General features: G+C 49.8%; 6 protein-coding genes and 1 non-coding gene across 7 annotated transcripts, besides 3 other annotated features; 3 read left to right on the forward strand and 4 right to left on the reverse strand.

Moving 5' to 3' along the window:
• Positions 1-769: 769 nt before the first annotated feature.
• Positions 770-2,492, reverse strand: lcbA (serine C-palmitoyltransferase subunit lcbA; the record flags this gene model as incomplete). The annotated part of the gene is made up of 4 exons (XM_001268293.1): positions 770-952; positions 1,028-1,519; positions 1,584-2,094; positions 2,164-2,492. The coding sequence occupies 4 exons, from the start codon at positions 2,490-2,492 to the stop codon at positions 770-772; spliced, it is 1,515 nt and encodes a 504-aa protein (XP_001268294.1).
• A 766-nt stretch (positions 2,493-3,258) lies between these two features.
• ACLA_085650 (1,3-beta-glucan synthase) lies at positions 3,259-9,127 on the reverse strand (the record flags this gene model as incomplete). The annotated part of the gene is made up of 3 exons (XM_001268294.1): positions 3,259-3,553; positions 3,607-8,937; positions 8,991-9,127. The coding sequence occupies 3 exons, from the start codon at positions 9,125-9,127 to the stop codon at positions 3,259-3,261; spliced, it is 5,763 nt and encodes a 1,920-aa protein (XP_001268295.1).
• Positions 8,866-8,916: a microsatellite.
• Positions 9,128-9,815: 688 nt separating the features above from the next.
• Positions 9,816-9,842: a microsatellite.
• A 5,361-nt stretch (positions 9,843-15,203) lies between these two features.
• On the forward strand, positions 15,204-16,891 carry ACLA_085660 (glycoside hydrolase family 72 protein; the record flags this gene model as incomplete). Its single annotated transcript, XM_001268295.1, has 2 exons — positions 15,204-16,107; positions 16,176-16,891. The coding sequence occupies 2 exons, from the start codon at positions 15,204-15,206 to the stop codon at positions 16,889-16,891; spliced, it is 1,620 nt and encodes a 539-aa protein (XP_001268296.1).
• Positions 16,892-17,323: 432 nt separating this feature from the next.
• ACLA_085670 lies at positions 17,324-17,412 on the forward strand. Its single transcript has one exon. It is a non-coding gene; the product is annotated as a tRNA-Pro (tRNA).
• Positions 17,413-17,859: 447 nt separating this feature from the next.
• Positions 17,860-20,035, forward strand: ACLA_085680 (SprT family zinc-dependent metalloprotease; the record flags this gene model as incomplete). The annotated part of the gene is made up of 2 exons (XM_001268296.1): positions 17,860-18,890; positions 18,943-20,035. 2 exons carry the CDS (start codon positions 17,860-17,862, stop codon positions 20,033-20,035), a joined length of 2,124 nt encoding a protein of 707 aa, XP_001268297.1.
• Positions 20,036-20,563: 528 nt separating this feature from the next.
• mog1 (Ran GTPase-binding protein MOG1) lies at positions 20,564-21,337 on the reverse strand (the record flags this gene model as incomplete). Its single annotated transcript, XM_001268297.1, has 2 exons — positions 20,564-21,182; positions 21,261-21,337. The coding sequence occupies 2 exons, from the start codon at positions 21,335-21,337 to the stop codon at positions 20,564-20,566; spliced, it is 696 nt and encodes a 231-aa protein (XP_001268298.1).
• A 570-nt stretch (positions 21,338-21,907) lies between these two features.
• On the reverse strand, positions 21,908-23,505 carry ACLA_085700 (NYN domain-containing protein; the record flags this gene model as incomplete). The annotated part of the gene is made up of 2 exons (XM_001268298.1): positions 21,908-22,528; positions 22,591-23,505. 2 exons carry the CDS (start codon positions 23,503-23,505, stop codon positions 21,908-21,910), a joined length of 1,536 nt encoding a protein of 511 aa, XP_001268299.1.
• A 24-nt stretch (positions 23,506-23,529) lies between these two features.
• Positions 23,530-23,562: a microsatellite.
• The last annotated feature ends 803 nt before the right edge of the window (positions 23,563-24,365 follow it).

Raw genomic sequence — 24,365 nt, forward strand, 5'->3', positions numbered from 1 at the left:
TTGTTCGATCTCCTGAGAGGAATGTGATCGGACCCTTTTCGTTGTCTCGGCCAGTATTGTCAAGGAGACGATCCTCCTGGAGTCCTGAGGGAACCCCTTTCCTTCGAGGACCATTCTTTAGCTAATGAAAGAATCGAAATTCATGAGAATCATTATCTATATGCTATACAATTGTATCAGGGGATACAGTTCATGATTCTCGTCTCGTTCAGTCTGTTAAACCCAAGTAATACATACTACTTAAGAATCCTGAGCATCCGGAAAGTCACAATGAGAATTGCCTCGGAATTCTTGTGGGGCATCGATTCAAGACATAGTTGTTTTCGAGACTCCAAATCATGTAAAGAGCATCTGTCTGTTATTGATTTAATTAAGAATAGCACTTGGCCCCCATTGATTAAAGCAAGTAAGTCTAATAAGGCTAAGTAAGATATGAACACGCAGCAACATATGATTATAAACAGTGGAAAAGCAGTCTTTGAGACCTGAGCATGTTCAAGATGTTATTAACCCTGCGCATTCCGAAAAGTATTGGAGGGAAGAGAAACCTCATGTCCACAAAGTGTCCAGGAGAAAAGTGGTGGCCGATGGAGCGTCCATCATTATGGCATGTTGTACATGAAGCTGTAGAAATAAGAGTCACAAGCAAAGTATAGGGACGGCCAAGGTGTCATGGCGGCATAGGTGAAATAGGAAGCGAACGAGGTCATGACAGCATGAGTTTTATAGGTAGGTCCTCAAAGAGCCCAGCTGAAGCAAAAGAGATCCTTTACTTCCGTTTGCTCACAACTTTCGTGATGGCATGCCGGATGATCGTTCCAGCCTTCTCGATTTCCTTCTTTGTAAGACCGGTCGTGACACACACTTTGAGAGCTGGAGGGACGATTTGCTTCGGTTCAAAGTTGTCTTCCAGGGTCTTCAAACGACTGATCAGAACACCATTTGTGAGGCACTATATGAGTGGAGCGATCAGCAATGTCCAGATACTACAGCAAATTCAAAGCTTTTTCAAAAGATGAATTCATACCTCGTCAACCACATCCTGCAAAATGTACTGCTGGTCTTCAACAGAAAGTCTCTTCGCCGCCACCACCTCCGGTTTGAGCACAAGGATCATGACGGGGTTTTCGGGGGCGCTAGTGCAGTAAACCCAGTCACTGCGAGGGTCCAATTGAGCCCACATGGCTTTGGTATGCTCACGAAGTTGCGACACCATTTCAGGGCTACTCTGCAGAAGGTTGATGGAGGCACTAGCCGTCGTCGAGAGGAGGGCGGGCAGCGCGGCGGAGAACGTGTACGCGGCCGCAGAGATACGCTGATGATGCACAATCTCTTCCGAACCAGCACAAAAACCACCTCCGCCAACCAGTGGACCAGCCAGCGAGCCCACGATCATATCAACCTCTGCTGCATCGACGTTCTGGTGTTCCGTCACGCCACGGCCGGTTCTTCCGAGAACACCGAATGACCATGTTTCGTCGAGGATAAGTCGGAATTTGTACTTGAGTTTCAATTCAATCTACTTGTACGTTAGCCTTGCTATAAAGCCCCGAAAAAAGAACCGCCCAAGGGAGGAAACGTACGATCTTAGGAAGATCAACCATATCACCATACGACTCGAAGAGACCCTCGGTGATAATGAATCGTCTCGTAAGGGGCTTTCTCGCTTGCTCCTTGGTGATTTTCGCAAGGACTCTTTCCAAATCCTCCATGTCGTTGTGCTCATACCACCGGACCATGCTCCGTGAGATCTGCATACCCTTCCGGATAGCAAAATTGACACCCTTGTCGGCGACGATGATGTCTCCGCGTTTCGAGAACGCCGGGATTACACTAGAGATGGTCGAGAATGCCTGCGAGTAAATAATACAAGCCGCCGTGCCAAGATACGCAGAAACATCAGCCTCCGTCTTCATGTGGACATCCTGAGTACCGTAGAAACCACGGGGACCACACGGTCCGACACCGTAGTTGCGGAGTGTCTGGATTGCCTTCTCCTTGAGCGACTCGTTCGTGTTGAGGTTATAGAAGTTGAAAGAACCGAGGTTCGTCACCGTGCGGCCGCTGGACAATTTCGACTTGGGACCGATCGGACTGTGACAAGGTCAGACAATCAATCAGCACGATGTTGACAACCCGTCCAGCTGGAGAGGACCATCATACCCAACAATCACCGTGCGCTTATCAACCTCCATTTCCTCCAGGGGAGTAGGCTCTCCCACAAGGGGTTCTGGCGCCCATTCGTCCACGAGGTCGTCAATCTCATCCTCGGAGAGCTTCACGACGCCAGGTTTGGTCGAGTACTTCGGCGCCAGCAGGTAGCGAACGGCAAACAAGAAAAGAAACAATTCGACGGCGGATCGGATCGGATCATTCTGGTAGCTCGATTTCACGTAGCGCAAAAAAATCGCAGATCCGGGTAGACGATTAAACAACTCCGCGAGCTCATGGACGTACTCCGATAGGAGACGCTGGGTCTCCTGGATATCCATGGTGGGAAGGATTTGGACGCGACCTTCGGGGCGCAAGGGCCAAGAGAGAGGATTTTCAGAAGACGAGGTTTCAACAAATCATTCAATAATAGCAGCGAGACTTGCGTGATAACAATAATATCGACGGATGAGGGAGATCTAATACGAAGGTTTCAAGAGACAACTGGGAAAGACGAGCTCCTTGATGGGAGTAATCCGGAGTCTTGGGAAATTGCAGGAGAGGCCGCGCACGTGACCATTGTATGACCCCGAGGCAGCAGCGAAAATAACAGAGTGCATCACTGCGAGGTAATTTTCTAAGATACAAAGCATGGAATACATTTTCACGTTGAATGTCGTTTGGGGAGGTTTGAACAATCCCAGCTCAAGTTTAGTGTTGTTCTCTACATACACCAGCTATAGCAGCCCTACCAGAAACTGAGGAAGGAGTTGCCGTGCAAGACATGTTTCAAGGAACATGGACGGTGATTCAATGCTGCTTTGAGATGCACACACTTACGGTACAAAAGGGTCTTCATACACGTATAGAGGACAGAATTTATGTTGTATAATATCAAACCCATTGATTTTGGAAACAGTTGAAACAGGACACACAGACTCGAAAATAGAAAAAAAAAAAAAGGCAGCAAATTTATGCGGCTCAGCAGCAACTTCGAGGCGCCGGATTCTTTATACAGCTCGTGTTCATGATGCCATTTCTGCGAAACGGGAGAAGAAAGGCAAAAGAAAGTCAAGAAAGGAAAGGGAAAAAAGATTACAATGCAGTCTATTTAGCAGTGGCCGAGGCTGAAGACGAAATGACCGGCTCAAAACCAGGCGGAACATTGTTGCCAGTGTAGTACGCCTTGGTATCGTTGTTGTCCTTGTCGAGAGGCTGCATCAGGCCAGAGATGGGAATTGAGAAGTTGTTCGCCAGACCCATGGAACGGGCCACAAGTGGCACAATGAGCAGGATGAGGAATAGAATAAGCATCGCGAAGTAAAGAATGGCGAAGCGAATGACTCTTCTCTTCCGGAGCTTCGACTGCTTCAAGGAGTAGATAGGAGGACGAATTTGGCGACTGGAAGAAGAGTTAGAACATTAATCATCAAATCGAGACAAGATTCCCCTTACCTTGGTCGCAACCAGAAAAGCATAACCGAGTGGAACTTGTCGATAAATGGCACACACAAAGCAGGCAGCATGATGAACAAGAGAAGGTGACCGAGGACGAAGTCCGCGGAGAAGTAACCCAACTCTGTGATCTTGCAAAGGAACTCACGGCCGGGTTGAGAAAGCGTGTGCCAACCCATGCTGTACCATTTGCCCGTCCACCAAGCAATGTTAGATTGATCGTTTTTGAATTCACGGGTCAGAGCCAGTGCAATGATGAGCTTGTAGATGAAACGCTGAATGGCAGCGGCAGCGATCATGCCCATGAGCATTCTGGGCCAGGACCAGCCTTCGAGGAAGAACATGACTTCGAAGATAGCAAGCAGCACAATGACAGCGACAGCGTGAGCGATGGCGGCAAGGACAGCGCCAAACTTCTTGCAGCACATGCTGAAGATCGGTCCCATACAGCAGGCCATGCCGAAGAAAGCTCCGGCAACACCAGCATTGATGCCGATGGGCCCAAGGGCAACAATCGCGATACGGAGAATCGCATCTGACGCTTCCTCGTTCTTATCGGTCTTACCCGTCCGGGAGTTGATGTAAAGGTACGGAACCAGAGTCACACCAACCATGATCAAGGGTGCAACAATTTCACTGAAAAAGATGTTCGTGATACGGGCTCTGGGCACATCAGCGGATCCTTTTTCGGAAGGAACACCGAGAAGCTTGCGCTTGTAACCAGTGATCCGAGTACGGGACAACCGGCAGAATCCAATCCACGACGACGCATGGGAACGCGAGTTACCACGAGAAAGCCATCGGAGATAGTCACGATAGTCGATGAAAAAGTCATTCCAGGCAAATTGGTGAGGATTGAACAGGAATGGGGAAATGCAAAGAGCGAGCAATGACACCCAGAACCAGATGAGAGACGCAGTCCAAACGGTGGATGTCGCAAACAGAAGCATCAGAAGCAAGCGTGAACCAGCGTAGATCGAGGGACCAGCGAAACGCGAATACAAGACACCGAAAGGAATGCGAGCTGTGGCAAAGCCACGGCCGGTACCAATATAGCGCGCACCGCCGAAAGACAAGTTCTGATGGACAGCATTCGCATAGATCTGGCAGACAAACACCTCGAACATGAATGAGACCGAGCCGAAATGCTTCGCTAGACGCATGGCCATACGCCAAACGCCTCTCTCCGTCAATTCCTGGACAGCCAGGGGGACGAAGGAGATGAAGAAGACGATGAAAATTGAGATGATACATCTGTTGACCCAGTCCACAATCGGGAGAAGATTGGCACAATAGGTTGGTCGGAGAGGATCGGTCATGGGCAAGTCAGAGTTGAAACGGCACATAATGGTCTCATGCTTCAGGGCTCCCAGGTTGACCAGGACAATCATGAACATCTGCACCGACAACATGATGAACATGTTGTTGATATGGAAGCCAGGGTGAGCATAGTAGAATGACAAGAAGCGGTCAAGGGGAAGTTGAGTGCCGAGATAGTAGTACTCTCGAGACAACATCTGTTCACCCATACCAGTGCCGATCTTGGTTGTGAAGTTCAGAATGGAGCCAAAACCAAGATCACGACCTTTACCACACTGGTAGTACTCGCAGTGCTTGATGCGACCACCACGGATCATGGCATTCATACCGGCATAAATATCTTCGTTCAGATGCAGACCTTTCTGAGCCTTAGAGATACCACCACGAGTTGTCATGAAAACACCATTGAGGAAATCAGGATGGCCATAGTGGAGTTTGCCGCCGATCTGAGCAAGCGTACGAGCGAAGAGGGTACCGAATGTCTGTTCCTTTCCAGCTGCAACGTCACCGAGAACACCAATGTTCTCCGAGAAAATGTATTCACGAGCACCAAGAATGGCCACAGGGGTGTTATTGGTGGACGGGATGCCGGGCGTGTAAGGCGAGACATTGTCGGTGGTCAATTCTTCGAACTCCGCAAGAACACTACGGATCTTGAGACACTCCTCGAGATAGTTGTCCTGGTTGGCGTCGATCACCTGGATGTACTCGCCACGATAGAAGATGATCGAGTGATTCTGGTTGTCAGACTTTCCGTCTCCCAGAATTGGGTTTCCAGACAGCTGGATCCTGAACTTCGGCTTCCGCATACCATTCTCGAGTAGCTCGGAGTGTCCATCAATAAGCGCAGAGTACAGGCGGGGCTCGTCACCTTCGTTGACGGGGGGTTCCTCATCCAGATAGGCAATCTGAAGATCAGGATACGCCCGAAGGAGGAATTCGGTGTTCTCACGCTCCTCTTTGTTGAACTTGGCATAGCGTTGCATGGAGACGACAATCTTGAACTTGCGGCGGGCCATTCTCTCGAGCTCACGTTCGAGCTTCTCCGAGTTACCGCCAAACATCTGAACAACCTCTGGGTTCTCAACGCGGTACAGGAGCTTGATAGCCCGGCTGTAGTTCATGAAGCCGGAAACTGTGCGGTAAAGAGTCTGAGAGCGCAGGGAAGACCAGATACGAGTACGGAGAGTGTATTCCGGAGCGGCGGACTTGAAACCAATGCAGTAGAAGGGAAGATCATCGATCTTGCTCTTAGCGGCATCTTTTTCGGTCTTCTCATTTTCACCATTGAATTGAGAAGTCTCATCAGCCAGAATCTTGGTGTCCTTGACGAAGCAGTCCCACTCGTGAGGGTGAAGCTGCTTGAGGTATTCCAGCAGAGTCACGCGAGAGTAAGGCTCATCTTCACGAATAATCTCACGCAGAGAGAGGAGAATCTTCTCACTGTAGTGGGGAACCAGAACCGTAAATGTGGGCATGTTGTCAACGGGAAGGGGCTCGGGCATCGGTGTGGAAAGCGATTGGGCGAAGAAAGAGATACGACGCTCAGCTTCACTGCCAGGGGGAAAGAACTCGGTCTTGAACGATTGATCTTCCTGCGAGACAAAGAAAGTCGGCGCACGCAGGGTCCGCTTACCCTCTTGTTCAGATGGAACTTGGTGGTAGAGGAGTTTCTGGACGTGATCAATGGCCAGCAAGTGCTCGCGGTACATCGAGATGATAATAGCATTCCAAACTTGGGAGATCAGGACCTTAGGCTTGTACTTGATTTCCATGTCGGTAGTGGCAAGAACCTTGGAGTAGATACGCTTGGGCAACCGAGAGAAGATGTTTCTCCATGGGGACCAGATCGACACACCGAGATAAAAAGATCGCGCAACTGAAAAGACAGTGTTGCAGATAATGTACCAGAGGTAACTATCCAGGAAGAACAAAGTCAAGTCCATGACGAACATGAGACCGAGGAGGATTTGCGGTTGAGCGTGGCAAAGCACGTTAGGAATGTACTTGACACCAGCACACCAGTGGATCTGCATTGGTGAAAGAATCCGGATAGGGTCCTTGATAGACAGAGTCAGGAAGAAGTACGATTCCGCGAGTTTGGCACCGAAAACGCAAACCCAGAGACCGTAAGACATCCACATATCGTTTCCATGGAGGCGGGGAAAGCTTGCGGTGAACGTTTGGCTGGCCACGTACTGACGTCCATTCTTCTTCAGGTAACTGCCAAAGAGTCCACCAAGTGGCATGACAGAGAAAAAGAGGAATGTAGCCAAAGCGATAAAAAAGTGGATAATACCGACAATCAGAGGAATCGTCGCGCTGATGCCCATGCTCTTATTATAGGCGAAGACGAACACACCAGGACCCAGATTGATGATGAAGACGAGGAGCAGGAACATTAGCCGCTTGCTGAGATGCTGAGCACCTGCCCAGCGTCTAGGTACATACATCCATTCGCATATCGTGGCACAAATCTGGATGAAAGACACAAGGGCACCACCGAAACCAACAGCGGACCATTGTCTGTAACCGGGGGGCTTGTTGTTCATTTGTTGTTGGTAGTTGTCGGTGTAAAGTGTGGGGGCGTTGTAAGCAGTAAAGAACCAGAAAGCACCAAGGTGGATAACCCAGATACGGTTGAAATTGGTCATCAAGTGGAACCATGATCTCGTTTCCTTGTAAGTCTTGAAGAAAGCTTTCTTCCAGACAACATCCTTCAATTTCAACCACCTCTCGGCAGGCGGGATATCAACCAGGCGAGCCTTGTCCTCAAAAGCGATCCGCTCGATACCTTCGGGGTACCAGAACAGCTGGTTCATATCGTCATAACCAATGATTTGATGATGATCACGCTCCCGGCGGACGTATTTTCCATCGACAATCTCGTAGCCCTGATCACGACAGAACTGGTAGAGAGGCGTGATGATATCGTTCAGGTATGTACCTTCTTCCACAGGCTCTACTCGGTTTTGGCAATCAGGTGAGGCGTAGTAGTCATCGGCGCACTTGAAAATGAAGCAAAGACACTCGGGCAGGAATCGGACCTGGTTGGCTTCACCCCAGCATAACAGATAAAGGGCCAGTTGGCGAACTCTATCATGTTGAGACATCCGGTTCATCCGAGTTTTCCATCTGTACTCGGCAGCTTCGAGGCTGTTGTCCCCCTCGAGTGCCTCCAGTGTCTCCTCTACATTTTCGGGGTTTTGCTGCGCGGCTTTCTTAGCCGCCTTCCGCGCCTTCCTCGTCTTGCGATCTGCCTTGCCGAGCTTCATGTTGGCAAAGCCCACGGCGTCATCCAGATCCAGATGAGCAGCGAAATACCAACGTCTGTAGTTAGCATTGTCGCCTCCGATGTAATCCGCATGCAGCGACAAAAGGGCCTGGTTTGGCGTCATTCGGGAGGCGCGTGAGTCCAGCATCGTCATTAAATGATCGTACATGTTGCGCATGCTGTCCCGTTGGAAACCGAACTTGTTCACGAGGTCGAGGAAAATGTCCTCGATCTCCTCTTTGGAAACAGGGACTTGCCCATCAGATGACCAGGCGGGATATGGCTCCCGAGACCGTTGACCAGCGGGGAGTGCGTTGCTGTAATCCATGCCATACACAGGGGTCGACGCCCCAGAAGACCGGTTGGCACCATACGAGATCTGAGATGAAGGTGGACGGTATCCGTAGCCGCGTCCACCGTACTGGCTGTCGGTGTAGCTGTTGTAGCGTTCGTCGCCCCGGCCATAGTAATCCATGTCTGCCGCACGAGCGGTTTCAGATCTCATGGTGAAGTCGCTGAATGTCTCCGAGTCTTCTTCGGAATCACCTCTGCGTCTTCCCCTGGTTTCATAGCCCTCCTGGCCATTTCCTTGGTCATAATATTGGTCGCCATAGTAGTCGTCATGGTGTTGAGCGGCATCGTAGTATCCTCCATCATGCTGGTAATTGTTGTTATTATTGTGGTTGTTGTTGTTGTTGCTGTTGCCATGGTTGTTGCCGTCCGCGCCATACTGACCACTATAGTCAATCAGTCTCCATGTCTCCCACTCCCTGAATTGGGGTACACATACGATCGATCATAGTAACCATCACCGTACTCATGGTCGTAGTATGCCTGACCATGATCGTCCTGATAGTAGGAGTCGCCATGCTCCTGATGGCCATAGCCATCATTGTAATGGCCACCCCCTTGTTGATATCCCGACATGCTTAACGATGGAAATCTTCGAGCAACTGACAGGTCTATAGCGGACAGAGAAGGGTCATTTTTTTAGCTCCTGATTTTCTGTGCAAGGGGGGAATATGGGAAGATGCAATGGGCTCTTACATCAAGGAATTCCCATTAATGATTAGAAGTTAAGGACCAGGTGTACCAAGGTATCAGAGCATTGGTCGATAACAGCTCAGCCGTTTCTGAACGGGTTGAATCCGAGTCGCAGTAAACCAGACGCGTCGTGATGGTAGTCGAGCAGTCACCAGTTCCAGACTGTCCAGCCGCGTTGTTGGCGATGAGAGTAGTAGTCTTTCTATCCTTGAACCCAGGCGAAGAAATCGGATGACCGTTATTGCAAGAATCGTTGAGTGAGTGAACGTGGAAACCCGCGATGAAGGCAGGAAAAGTGAAGGTCAGAAGTGGAACAAATTGAAGAAGTCCCAGGTCGATTCGATAGTTTAAAAAGCGAAGCGACCAGTTGGTTGCAGGATCAAGCCTTGAGACTTAGGCTAGAGTTGCAACAGTCTAGGCAGCGCGAGAGACCTCCTCCCTCTTCTTTCCTCAAATGAAAGCACGAAAGAAGGAAGGGGGCACCTATTGAAGTTGAGCTGCCACAAAATAGAACCTCTGGCCTTTCCTTCCAGTGCCAATAAACAATATTAAAGAGCGAACAGGAATGCCGAAAAAAAAAAAATAGAAAAAAAAAAAACGAGAGAGGTCAGGAAAAGAAGGAAATCGACCAAGAGATGGACGGAGGTAGGGAGGGCAGACTTGAGTTGGACAGTAGTGAGGAAAAGGAAAAGGATTGACCAAAGTCAAGGAAAATGCTGGCACTAACTACGGGGACAATGGTTATTTTGGGATCTGGCTGTGTCAACTTACTGGCAACAGTCTAGCACCTGTATGGGATACCTCATTGGGGCCCATAATGTACACAATTGTATCAGTGTCTGGTACGTATGGAGTATGGTACCTCGCACCTAGTACCTAGGTACCTTTGAAAGGTACCACTCAGGTAATTTTGACGTAATTTTGGCAGAGTCCATTCCCCAACTGCCCCAGGTGTATACACTATACAGTAGTACCTAGTTACCTAGGTAGGTACTTGTGTATGGTTTCCAGTTTCAATACATTTCAATACATTGGTCATCCGGGCTGTCAGCTCGATTCTCTGTGGTTCAGCAGTACCTCCCTATCCCTTAATTTAGAGTCGATCTACTGCCTGCAAAGCTGTTCATTCACCACTCGATGTGCTATCAAACCCAAGAGCCATAGACCTTCTCAGATAAATTGATTGGTATTAGGGCTTCATTTCTTTCTTTCTTCCTATCTATAATTTCCGCTAAAACATAGTGAGTGTGCTGGATTGCTGGCTTTCCAGGTTTTCTAAGATCCCCAGCAGACCATTCAAGCATATTAAACAGGTTCAGATTTGATGTTTAGGCAAGCTAATGCGCGAGGTGGGCTCGCGGCAACAAATGACCAGCCATCTTGGGCTTCGGAACCCGTGGAAGCTGATAGCGCCGGGCGGCCCCTGAAACCAGACCCAGTCCACGCCCACGTCTCTGACTCTTGAGTCTTGGGACGCGACCACAATAATTGAGGACAAATTGTACGTAATTACAATAACCCCCCCGGTGGTATTTGTTTTACGGGGTTCCTCTCCTCCTCCAGGCAGTCCATCGAGGTAGTTACTGGTATGCAGGGAGGTATTCGGACCATTCCTCTTCTGGGCAGACAATGGATTTTTCTGATATATCCGGCCCCGCGCCAGCATGAATTTGAGTGGCAACCTCATGAATGCGTCGCTATGCGGTCGAGCTGCGGAACAGGGGGGAAAAGTTATATTTTGTTTATTATTGATGTCCACTTGGTGGTGAAGATGGTTAGAGTAGCCGCGTGGACTGAATGTTCAGCGTACCATGGTAGTTGCCTTGATGAGTGCACAGATCAGTCCACCAGTTGACCAACAGCCAGTGGTTTTCGTGAATTCATCACCCAAGTACGAGTTTCTCTGCTTGAAACCGATGTCTTCTTAAAAAATATCTGCAAGCAGATCATGAAAGACTAAGCAGCGTAATCTCAAAACTTGTACCAATTGTAGCAATGGAAAGCCCCATCGCAGCATCACTAGAACTACTGTGTAGAATATCCAAGTCGCTCAACAGTTTTAAACTTCAGAATGTGTTCAAACTTTGATCTCCCATTGATGGGCCCATCAATGGATCGAACTCGACGCAAGATGCAAGCAAACTTATCTCGCGGCAAACTTACGTACTCTGTGCATCCCCTGATTATGCGTGAGTCAGCTTCCTCTGGATAAGAGTATGTTTGCGGTGGCTGCGGATCGAAGATCCATTTGCCACTTCACAGAGAACTAGTTAGTTAGACTACACATTTGACTTTTGAAAAGTGAAACAGCATGATGGAGCCTAGGCCCTAGAGAGATGCGCTGGTCGTTCCATCTTTCTGCTTGAAAATCTATCTATGAGGCTATCCTTTTATGGAGTCTGGCGAAGAACTGCAGCAAATCAGCAAAGAATCCCCGGTTCTCGGACAGCAGAAGCAGAGCCTGTGCATACATCTTGTTGGTCAGCTGTTTTTGAGTGGTAGATTCGGATATGAAGATTTGCAGTCCAATCTGCTGATAATGATATGATTCCATCCAATCCCTTTATGACAGGTTGCCAGCAAAATCCTTGTTCATTATTTCTTGCTGGCAGTTCTGATAAAAGGGGTATCAAACTATCAATATGATAGTGATTTGAATATCCGATCCGATGCTACTATTAATCAATTATTCCTTTTCCCCAGTATAAATAGATAGATTGTCTGTCTGCTTGACAGGATGAACCATATCAGATTGGATTCGACCTAGTGGTGACTGATTAAGTACTTCGATTCCTTAGTGTTTCCCATGGCGCTTGAAAATTACCGATGCTATCTATGATGTAATGAGGTGCTCACATTGATAAACTTGCTTGTACAGAGTTTCCTGGAAATCTCTGGGATTATTCTCCAAGCAAAGGTTTGGTCCTCATATTCAATGTAAGTACAATGATAGAGTTTTGGAGCAAATTTTTTATAGAATCCTGTGAATTGTGTCGTGTTTTCTCTGCAAATTTGGGTCTTGAGAGTTGAGACCTGATACCCCGTATGGAGTACTGGGTTTCCAAAAATATCTCCAAATCTCAATAATGATCGGAAATTGACAATTCCACATCCATGGTACCGATCACCGAGCTTTATTTACCACTTACTGTGTACCATTCTCCCATCATCACATACACACAAGACTCCTTGAGTACTTCTTTTCTGTTGAGATTCTTCCATTCTCTTCGGATCGAAGCATTATCAACCAGGCTTGATGAGGCTGGGTCGGATGGATAAGGGATTCCAAAAGCCATGTCTTTTATGGTCTGACCGTTGCGCATACCAAGTGCATATTTTACCTTGGATACGGGTATTACCTTAGGTATGGACTATGGTTAGTGTTCCTAGGGTATGGTACTTATTTCAGGTACCTGCTTCTCTAGCCACATGTACATATGTACAGTAATTCTGTGGCGTAATAGCAATGGCTGCTGACTGACTGCTGAGTGCTGGCTCACTCTTGGGTTGTTTCAATATGCTTAACTAACTCCCCTTCCCCTTGCAGGCCAAAATGCATCTCTATCTGAAGACTCCCACGTGTCTGGTTCATAGCACACATTAAGAGTGAACCGACAAGCACTTTCAAGTAGATGAACACAACCTTGAAGTTCTCCCAATGAAGCCTTGGATTATTACGGTTATATAGAAAATTATGGAAGAAGATGCCCTGCACAGCAATTGTGCGCTAAGGAAATACCCACCTGCAGAGATACCAGAATAGTTACAGGAACCACCTTGCAACAACTAATAGGAACCTACGGAATAATAATACCATGCAGTATCCCACTACCTACTCCGTATACTTACTCAGTGATCAAGTACTTACGGAGTACTTTGCTTTACAATTTACATACACCGACTTGACTGGTGGGATCTAGTTTAATTAGCGAGTTTCATGGTTTCAATTATAAGCCAATCTTTGATGCTTGAAATAAAAGTGGCTGAGAAATATGGATCGCCAAGTGGAAATAGTGGGGCGGATGGTTATGCTCCGCAAGCCAATCATATCTGTGAAGCTGCTCATATCCATTGGTGGCAAGTTGAGATTGAGAAATCAGCTCTGACCTGGTTGCACTCACACAGACATGGAAGGTGAAAAAAAAAAAAAAAGGGGATGTCCAACATTTCAGGTTTCATTATTGTTGGATTCGGTGGTCCACACGCCAGCCACCACTCACCACATTATTGCATTCATTTCAAGTTTTCAACCCAGGCTTCAATTTTGAAGCTAACCTTCCTGCTGCTTAGAGTTTCTGGATGCACTATGATAGTACAGAGTATAATATATAGGTACAACCCGCTGGCGTTCTTTAGCCGTTCAGCGATCTGTAATTTCGCTTCCTTTGTGCCCCTACTACCAATATATTCGAGGCTAAAGCCAAGGCAAGACAACAGCCGCGGGTGGCAGATATAAGCTTATAACGGCTCCTTTTGACATGTCTCGGGAACCGGGAGTTGGATAGACAGTTGGATTTAGTCGGTCAGGGGATGATGCCCCGAGTAGGACTTTTGGCGTCCAGCGTAGAGGGCATAGCGTGGTGGCCTACTTTCGTTGTAATCAGTACTGTGTATCTAATCTAGTTGCAGTGCCTCTCACAGACAAGGTCTTCCGCGTGGTGTCTACCTATCTTTGAAAGCAGGCTTTGAATTATCTGAGAGAACGCCTTGGACTACAATTACACACAATACTATGGCCATCTACTGCTTGCGAGCGCTCGGCTTATTCCAATACTTCGATCCAGCTTCGAGTAATTCGATCGTGGACGTACCTCACTGCCTGTGCAGATCGTTGATAAAGACACTTGTGTCATCGTTTCTCTGAGGCAAAGGCAAAAGAATGCAACATACATCTGAATGCAGAGGCTCACCAGTTGCCTGGATGACTAATTCAGAGGATGGGATCTTCTGGGCGATGATGTTGTGCTGGCTGTTCTTGGGGGATTCGTCGAGCTGTTGGACATCAAACCCATCAATGTGTTCACCAGTAGAATGAGCACGCTTCTGAGTGCATCTGAGACTCAAAGGTCGAGAGAAGGTTTCCTCAACAATGCGCTTGTCCGACAGTTCTCGCTCCTCGAGTCTTCTTCCCATACCTACTCCATCCTCACCCACCTCCCACCTAGGACAGACAGCTGACTCGATGGGTGTTGGGTGGGCGGGTAACCAAGACAAACACTATCCTCCCACAGGTCTGCCTTTAATATAACAACGGTTGCAGCAGGCTATCACTGACGATCAAATAAGGTTTTTTTGTTGCGCCCCCAATGAGCCCACGATGCTGGATTCAAATGGTCCTACAGTCCTAGACCCCTGATCATCCGGGCTGTGGACCTGCATTGCGCGTTCCGCTGACCCTCTGATATCAGTATCGCCGCAGTGGAAGAAACCACATCGTGCTTCTGAACGAATGTTAGGCTTCGAAGATGCGGAGATCACTGACTATCACCTGTGACCAGTGTTGATCCTGTCTAGGACACATGCAACAGTGGGTTTTTAGACGATTGTCCCGTCCCAGCCTACTTGGACCGCAGTGGAGCGAGAGGGATGTGGCTCTCTACCCCAAAGTCTCAGAGTCGTGGGCATCCCCTGCCACAGAGATAGAAGAGTAAGTCTCGCGCCTGAGCTGGCTCAGTCTCTTTTCAACCGATTCCTCGTTGTCCTTGCTCTCGTTGCTTGTTTCTGCAGTCGTCATATCGACATCGTCACTTACCGTCGTTTCTTCAACCGACTTTCATTCCTTTGAATCTGTTCCAAACGTTCCTATATTTACCTTCTAAGTCAATCATTCGCTTCTCGCCAAGTCTGTATCTTTTTTCTACTTAATTGCGGTGTGTACGATATTGATCACTCTTTCCGTTCGTATACCGACAAGGCCAAGCCGTGCTCCTGATAATACCCCCGCTATCAAACATCAACTATGAGGTTTGGCAGTGTCGTCGCGGGCGCGATGCTGGCTGCGAGCACGGCCTTTGCCGTAGACGTAGATCCCATCGTCATCAAGGGGTCGAAGTTCTTTTACAAAAGCAATGATACCCAATTCTACATTCGGGGTGTTGCCTACCAGCAGGAGTACTCCGGCGACAAATCCTCCTCCAACAACTTCAAAGATCCCCTAGCTGATGCTGATGCCTGCAAGCGGGACGTCCCTTATCTGGAGAAGCTGGGTGCTAATGCGATTCGAGTCTACGCCATCGACCCGACTGCGGACCACACGACATGCATGGATCTCCTCAGTGCGGCCGGGATTTATGTGATTGCGGATTTGTCGTCTCCTGGAGAGTCCATTGTTCGCAACAACCCAAAGTGGGACAGCGATCTGTTCAATCGATACGTCACAGTGGTGGATTCGCTGGCTAAATATACTAATGTCATTGGCTTCTTTGCCGGCAACGAGGTGTCCAACACAAAGCAGACCACGGATGCCAGTGCCTTTGTCAAGGCTGCTGTGAGAGATATGAAGGCGTACATCAAGGCGAAGAACTATCGCCCCATGGGAGTCGGCTATGCCACCAATGACGATTCCGACATCCGTGAGAAGATGGCCGACTACTTTAATTGCGGTGATGCGGAGGACAGTATCGATTTCTGGGGCTACAACATCTACTCCTGGTGCGGTGACTCCAGCTATGAGAAGTCTGGCTTTTCGACTCGGACGGAGGAGTTCAAAGATTACTCTGTCCCGGTTTTCTTCGCCGAGTATGGCTGCAATGCTGTTAACCCCCGCAAGTTCACCGAAGTTGAGGCACTCTATGGACCCAAGATGGCAGATGTCTGGTCTGGAGGAATTGTCTACATGTACTTCCAGGAGGAGAACAACTACGGTATGTCATCTCACCGCCGGGCGAGGTGGAAGCACGTGTGCTGGTCGTTTTACTGACAGTCTGTCCAGGACTGGTGAAAATTGATGGCGACAAGGTGAGCACCAAGTCAGACTACAGCTACCTATCCGAGCAGTTAGCCAGCGCCACGCCGTCCGGCACCAAGAAGGGCGACTACTCTCCGACAAACAGCGCCCTCCGGTCCTGCCCCTCGGTCAACGGCGACTGGCGTGCGGCTGCCACCCCTCTTCCCCCTTCTCCCAACGGCGACCTCTGCTCCTGCATGGAGGATAGCCTGAGTTGTGCTCTGAAGGACAGCGTGGGAGACGACAAGATCGAGGATCTCTTCGAGACAGTCTGCGGCTACCATGTCTGCGACGGAGTCACCACCAACGCTACCACCGGCGACTACGGAGCGTACAGTGTGTGCAGCCCCAAGCAGCAGCTGTCCTACGCCATGAACCTCTACTACAAGCAACAGTCCGCCAAGGGCAATGCCCAATCTGCCTGCGACTTCAACGGCGCCGCGTCCACTCGCACTTCAAGCAGTCCCAGTGGCACTTGCTCCAATCTCCTGAAAGAGGCTGGCCCCTCTGGTGCTGGAACAGTCACCAGCTCCCCTACGGGGGTTGCTGGCAGCGCCGGCTCCTCTGGCAGTGCTTCAGCATCTAGCTCTAAGGGCGCGGCATATATGAATGCTCCTGGCACTGTCAATGTTGGTTTCCTGCAGCTTGGCCTGTATGTGGTTGCTGCCATGGTTGCTGGTGCAGGCATGGTTCTTCTCTAGGCACCCGACTTTGCATGTAATATTAGTTGGGAGCATTGCTTCGCTGCTGTGATGCCATTCTGTGTTTTCTGACTCCGTTTGGGGGGGCTATTGTATTTTTTGTCAACCGAGTTTTCAAGGATGTCGAGATGTATCACTCCCCGGTCGTTTATTGGTAATTAACGGAGGTATATATATATATATATACCGGCTCTGAAGTGCTATGAACAAGAACATTACACATTGGCCAGAAAGATTGACTAACAAGCCTCATCCCGGCGCCCTAAAAGAACAATTCAGAATACCAAACAAATCGATAAATTATGTTTAACCATGGATGTATCGCGAGACTAGATGAGTTGACACAAGAGCGATGGAGCACCCATTCTCATTGCTCTTTGTTTTTGCAGGCAGGTACATATTGTCAAACTAGATTGCATTTTTCAACAAGCGGCCCGGGTGGTCTAGTGGTATGATCCTCGCTTAGGGATTAACCCAAGCATATCTGCGAGAGGTCCCGCGTTCGATCCGCGGCTCGGGCCATTTATTTTTTCTGTTTTGATTTTTTTGTCGCCAAGTCGTAGATGTGTATTTTGCAACAGAGATGCCAATAATAGAGTTAACGTGTAGGCAGCAGTAAGTAGACCAGTCTCCGAACAGATAATCACTGCATATAGACAGTCTAACTACAGATAGGACTCTGTGTGCTGCCGGTCTGTTACACCAACCGCCGGGTCACCTGGATGCGGTTGCCATGTCAACCAAGCCTACTACCGAGTCTACAACCGGTTTATCAACACGAGAGACTTCAACTGGCGAGCGGCTGAACGATGTATAGAAGCAGATCAGAACAAAACCGCAAAGATACATTGAAGAAGAGAATTCCCGCGCGCCCTCGTCGTTCCGCTCATTTGACGGCGGTGGTCACCGGCCACAGATACGAGACAGTACCTACATTAGTGCCGGAATAAACCGCAGCAATAAAAAACATGGCCCGACTTAATGCGACGCCAGCGAAGAGGGTCGATGCCCGGAGGCTCACTAAATTATCCGACAAGAAGGGACAGCATATCTCCATCCGACGCTTATTCGGGGAGCGCTTCCCCACGGCCGCGGCGGACACAGACAGGCAGGAACAATGGACAACCACGAAGGAGACACACCCCAAGCAGAGATCCCATGGACTCGCGGAGAGACGGCCGCTCGAACGAAGCGGATCGCAGAGATCGGGAAAGACGCCGATAGCCAGTTTCGATATCCTCCCCGACAGCGATGGGCTGAGCGACGTGGACCACGAGAACGACTTCTCACCGCGTCTCGCCCGTGGAGACAAACCGAAGCCGTCGAAACCTCTCAAGCTGGCGCATGTTAATTCGCTGTTGCTTCCTTTGTCGCAGCAGCCTCGCAACCGGCCGGCCCAGAAGTTGGAAACATACGACTACGCCAAGGAGAACGACCCCGTTGACGAGGAAGAGGAGGATACCACGCCTACGATATCAAGACATTCCTCTAACGCCTCGACGCGGCAGTCGCCCGCGAGGAGAAATGCCCGGCAGGACCGGGCGAAGGACGGCGACCACCACAAATTTCTCAAGTACCGTCAGACTCAGGAGACTGTATCTGAAGACGATGACGGCAGCCATGATGATAGTCTGGGCTCGCTTGAAGATTTCATTGTCAGCGACGACGAGGAATTGAGCTACCATGCAACATCTGAAGAAGATTCAGAGGAGGAGGAAATCCAGAAGAAGGTCATCTCTCCGCCTAGACCAAGGAGAAGGTTGATGAGAGGCAGACGGCAGAACCTAGAGGTACAGGTGGAGGAGGCATTGGCCGTATCATACGGAGAAGAGCTTCGCTTGGAACCTTCTCTGCCAGCCGCAATGACAGTGCCAGCGTCCAAGCTGCAAGTAGAATCAAAGAGGTGGTCCCAGAAGGACGGCGGGATCTCTGAAGAGATCCACAACCTGACTCTAGAAGACAATGACCCTGCCGACCAACTACCGAAAGACCTCTTTGAGTAAGTCTCGTTCAATTCTTCTCGCACAGTTACCCGGCTAACAGTCCATCAGATTTACGGAAGATTCCGCTTCTCCAGCAGAGAAACTACAGGAAGTAGAAGTCATTCTGGGGACACCACCGCCTAGTCCCTCTAAAAGCCTTCTCAGATCGCCAACGAAGGAGAGAATCCACATACCACCCACCCCGTATCGTGAGAGCGTTGATGCCTTCTGGAGCCAGGAAGTCATCAACGATTGGGTCGACCGACACTCACCGCGTAAAGAGGGAGCTGCCCTAGAGCATGTGCTACGGGAGTTTGATGACTCTGATGCAGATACAAGTGGTGATACAAGACCCGACAACATGCGCAAGCCCCAAAAGGGGCAAAAGGAGCCCAAAACCCCAAGCAAGACAGCCCTGAAGCGAGCAGAGACAGAGAAAAAGAAAGCCGACCTCGCGCGGAAGAAGTCGTTCGATGAAAAGAAAGCGCAAATCGCCAGCGATTTCCTCAAGGTTCTAGACGACGCGGTCTCTGGAGGCCAGGTCCAGAAACTTGCAGAGGAAACGGGTGGTGTCCGGATTGTCTGGAGCAAGAGCCTATTAACGACTGCGGGCCGTGCTGTCTGGAAACGAGAACGAACGGAGAAGAAGCCTCGGGCATCTGACAGCGGATCCGAGCCATCAACCCTTACCAAGCAACACGCAACGATTGAGCTGGCAGAGCGCATCATCGACAACGAACATCGCTTGCTCAACACACTGGCGCACGAGTACTGCCATCTGGCCAACTACATGATCTCGAACGTGCATAACAACCCCCACGGGGCGAGCTTCAAGCAATGGGGTCGCCGGTGCAAAGAGGCGCTGAAGGACCACCCCGTCTACGGCGGACAGGTGGAGGTGACGACCAAGCACAGCTACCAGATCGACTACAAGTATGTCTGGAGCTGCGTGGACTGCGGGCAGAACTATGGACGGCACTCGAAGAGCATCGACACCACCAAGTCGCGCTGTGGGAAATGCAAAGGCCTCCTGCAGCAGATCAAGCCGAAGCCGAGAAACGTCTCGCCGAGGAAGAAGCCGCTGCAGAGCTCGGAGCGGTTCGAGAAGAAGACGGTCGAGGACGTGGCGGGTATCCTTGGGGAAGTCAGCTTGTACAGTTAGTTGGACTTGAGGATGGCGGGTTTATTGTTCCTTGATGTGACCGGTTCTCTATCTTGGACAGAGACTTTGTGTGTGTGTGTATCTATTTCGACATATTGACGCTCCTTACGATAATTTCATGAGATAACTTCATACTACCTACTACATACTGAGAATCCCTGCTTCATCCTTTCTAATGTTGTATATACATACCAACTGAAGGCCAACAAACGTATCTTTATTTTCAGATGTGGACCTGCTTATCGTTGATTCATTTTGATTCATTAGAATTGGGAGCTACCCATTGTTTATCTATATATCCCTAACCATACTTCCGCAGAAAGTCGCATTGCTTCCAAGTCCCTTTTGTAGACGAAACCTCCATTGTCCTCCATCGATTTTTTCTTTTTGCCCGGCCTGTGCCATATCAAATCAAATAAGCCCGTATCCTCGTGCCCATCTGCCGAATAAACCACCCACTTTTCTGTCTGCAACTCTTCGTCCAGAACTCAAGCCCATCCCTCTTCATCCTCCATCCCCCCAAAGACCCTAAGCAAACAGCCCCCAATCCTTCACCTCCAACGTCTCCACCATCTTATCAATCCCCTCAGCCGCAACCTCTTCCTCCCTCGACAGCCCGCGCGGATCCCCCGCCAAATCAAATTCCTCATGCGGCACATTATAGAACACCAGCACATCCGACTCCTGCTCCTCCAACCGCACCAGCAGATAGTGGCACGTCACACGCGACGTCCGCGGACCGTCGATACTAGAGCCCGCGGCCGCCCCGCCCACAGATACAGATACAGGGACGCGCCCCGTGTTGGTGTTGGTGTTGGTGTCCCTGCGCTGCTGCTTCGGTGAGGTTATCTGCACGACGCCCTTGTAGGCGCGGGACGCAGGGATCCGCGCCATCGAGACGGCGGCCGGCGCAAGTACCACCTGCAGCTGGTCATCTTCGTCGCAGAGGTCGCGGAGGTGGTAGATTGCGGCGGCTTTGTCGATTGTCTCTGGGGTGGCGGGGATGCCGCCGCGGAGGGCGGACTGCTCGTCGAGCGCGGAGAGGGCCTGCTCTTGGGTGACGCGCTGGTTGATCTCGAGGATCAGGTTGGAGAGGGTGCTGGGGGAGAGGAAGAGTTCTTGGTGGTCGGGGACTTCGCGGAGGGTGCTGTGGTTGCGGGGAGTGATGAGGTTAGTTTCCTGCGTGTTTGGTTGAAAGGAGACGGGAGGGGAGTGGATGGCTTACCTTCCGTCAACCCAGCCGGTGGGGATGGCGCCCTGGATGGCACCGCCGTAGAAGGCGTACTCGGAGAAGGAAGTCATATTGTCTGATCGTTGATGTTCAAGTGATGGTCTCGGTGTTGTTCTTTGATTTTTTGTTTCCAGACGCGGGGGAAGCTCTGATAAGCTCGATGGATAAGTAGTGAGAGGGGCAGAACAACGCGGTGATTTGCACTTCGCACAACTGATGCGATGAGGATTGGATTGCTGTGAGGGCCAAAATCAATGGTATATAGCCCAGCAGGAAGCTATTTATCACCAGCTTCCTCCGTGTATAGTGTTGTTGACTACGGTGGACGGTCTTCCGCAGCGCCAGACAAAAAGAGTAAATGACGTCCGCCTCCAATCGTGCCTAGAACGGCGGCCATTGCGGTGATTGGTCGAAGCTGCCATCGATGACTGTTTGGAATGGAGGCAGCCTGAGGCAAGCTCAAAGAGGATGATTTGCTGTTGTTATGAAGCTTCTTACAGGACAACGGTGGATACTGCTCCGGTTGCTGCCTTCTACGGAGTATCTACACCATCAGGATTTATTACGTGCCAAGGATAGACTGACTAGTCGCAGGAAGGGAAAGTGCGGAGAGACTGATCCCGCAGAATTCCATTTCTTCATCACATATCTAGAAGCTCTTCAACATACTCATCCAGGGCAATGATCCGAAACTGTTTCCCCCATTTCGCACGAAATTCCTTCTGACGATAGGCGAAACTCGTACCCTGCGAGAAACTCACGAGCTCAACATTCCATCCGCGCTGCAGTGCTCGCTCCACCATCTTCATGAAGCCCCCTGAATATTCAGCTTCCGCTGCATCACCGGTGGCCAGGACGATGGTGGCCGAGTCATCGGTATCCAGTAGGCTCTCCAGGATCTTCAGGTGTAGAATTTCGTCCACTCCCTGCTCGACCCATCGCTCTTCGGGCATATCGTTCGTTTCAGAACCACTGCCTCGTTCTTGAGCGCCCACTTGCGGATTCTTCCGATATTTCAATTGACGACGGGTAGGGTATTTCACCTTGTGGACCCGTTCCAAGATGTTTGCCTCATAGCCGAGCGTTTGACTCTCGTCAATCGCTGCGAATCGGTCGGAGCCCACCAATACTCGTTTGGCAGCTGGCCGACCACGCTCAAGAATCAATGAAAAATTTTGAAACGAGAGAGGCAGACGTGGGATGCGTGACTTCACCGGTATGTTCCGGACTGCTTTGACAGAATCATGAAAACCAACCATGATCTATATCATCAGAAATGTTAGTCATGCTGGTTCCTGGTATACATGGGTGGAAAGTAACTCACATTGGACATATCAACGAAAACATGGATAGGCCGAGAGCCTTGGTTTTTCGCCTTAGTGCTTGGAGACCGGCCAACTTGAGCCACGGTCTCCGCATACTCGGGGAATTTCTTTAGGAGCTTTGTCAGAAGACCAACCCTTCTCTCAGTAGTTGACTTGTATGCGGTGGGCTGCACGCGTAAAGGACTGGCGGCCAAGCCCTTGACACTCTTGACAGTTTTGGCTGTTAAGAATCCCTCCGATTCATCGACAGAGGATGGCGGAGTGTCACACGGATCGGATCTGAGATCCGGAGTACACAACTGCGCTGGAATGAAGGATAATGCAGTTTGTTTCTTCAATACAGGCGGATCAAACACAACACTTGAGTTGCTGTCCGATTCTACCTCCGTACTACTTTCCAAGGAGCTAACCTCGGCAGTGATTTTTGATTGGCAATCATTGTTAAGGTGAGCTGTGCTCTTTTCCGCTACAGCTTTCTTCAACACCCTTGGAGGTTTGGACACATTTTTGGGGATGGCAATGGGAGAAGTCTGCGAAGGTTGCTTCTCGGCATTTCCAGGAGCACGTGCCGTCGATGTAGGCCTCTGGAGGATCTGAATTGGCTTGCAAGGTTGAAGCTGGTCGACCTGTGGACTAGTTGTAGAGGTCGAGGTTTGCCCAACAGGGCTGACACTGGCGGCGCTGCCGCTGTGGCCGAGTAGATCCCATAGAGGGCCAAAGTCACCTAGTCTCGGAGATTCGAGGGTTGGTTTGTTGGCAGCATGATGGGCAAAGTCGTTGGCAGAAGACCGAGTATATTCGGCGGTGTGGCGAACTGGGCGAGACTGCTCACGATCGTCGTAACTAGGCGAGCGAAGCAGATTGAACACCGGAGTGAAATCCCAGTTCGAAGCGGGTTCCAGTGACGATGGCATTGACGAATGGTTTGGTATTTTTTTAATGGGTTTGGATAAATGGGTTTGGATACAATGGTTGTTCTTATGTTCTGAGCGTCAAAGGCGTAAACAACGATAAAGCGGGGTTCAAACAGGAGAAGGATGGAGTCAGTAACGATAAGCAAATTCGAGTAATTGAAGAAGAATCAAAATAACTAAAGATTAGAGTGAAAAGAACAAAAACGATGTGTAGATGAGCAGCAGATCAACATGGTTGTCGTTTCAAGTCGACGACAGGACACTCTTGCAGCCAGACGCATAAAAAGAGTGAGAGAGAGATGTTGATGTACAAAGAGGAGAAGAAGAATGAAGATCAGGCAGGCATCGATGTGGCTTTGGGTCGTCAAACAGCCTTGCGGATGACTCGGGCGGCGACTATTCTGTCCGCCCCCACCGCCTTCTAGTTTCGCACCGAGGAATCTTCTTTACCGGAAACGGCTTAGCTTACTCGGCGCACGGCAAAATAGATACTCCGATACAAACATCTTACTTAACAACACAAACATGCCAAGAGCAGATCTAACCATATCCAGCAAAGCTCCTGCTCAGCGCTACGTCATCGATCCAGACTGGGGTCTTTCTTGGTTTGAACTGCGTGTGGCTTGAATCAACTCATGAATAATGGGAATAATGGAATACTACTAGTAGTATAGAGGAACTGGTTAATTGCATCAGAATCCGATCCACCGTCACGACTCCACGAGCCTCATCATTCCTGTAATGATGACGTTGGTGCCAGGAGGCAGTTCTCTGGCCAAGTTCCCAAGGTTCCAGGCGTTGTTAGGTACAGGCCTTACCGTGGGGTAACTTACTCAGTAGTAGATTGTGTGCTGAACCCT

This window comes from Aspergillus clavatus, genomic scaffold, assembly GCF_000002715.2.
Source record: "Aspergillus clavatus NRRL 1 1099423829806 genomic scaffold, whole genome shotgun sequence".
Lineage (NCBI taxonomy): Eukaryota > Fungi > Ascomycota > Eurotiomycetes > Eurotiales > Aspergillaceae > Aspergillus > Aspergillus clavatus.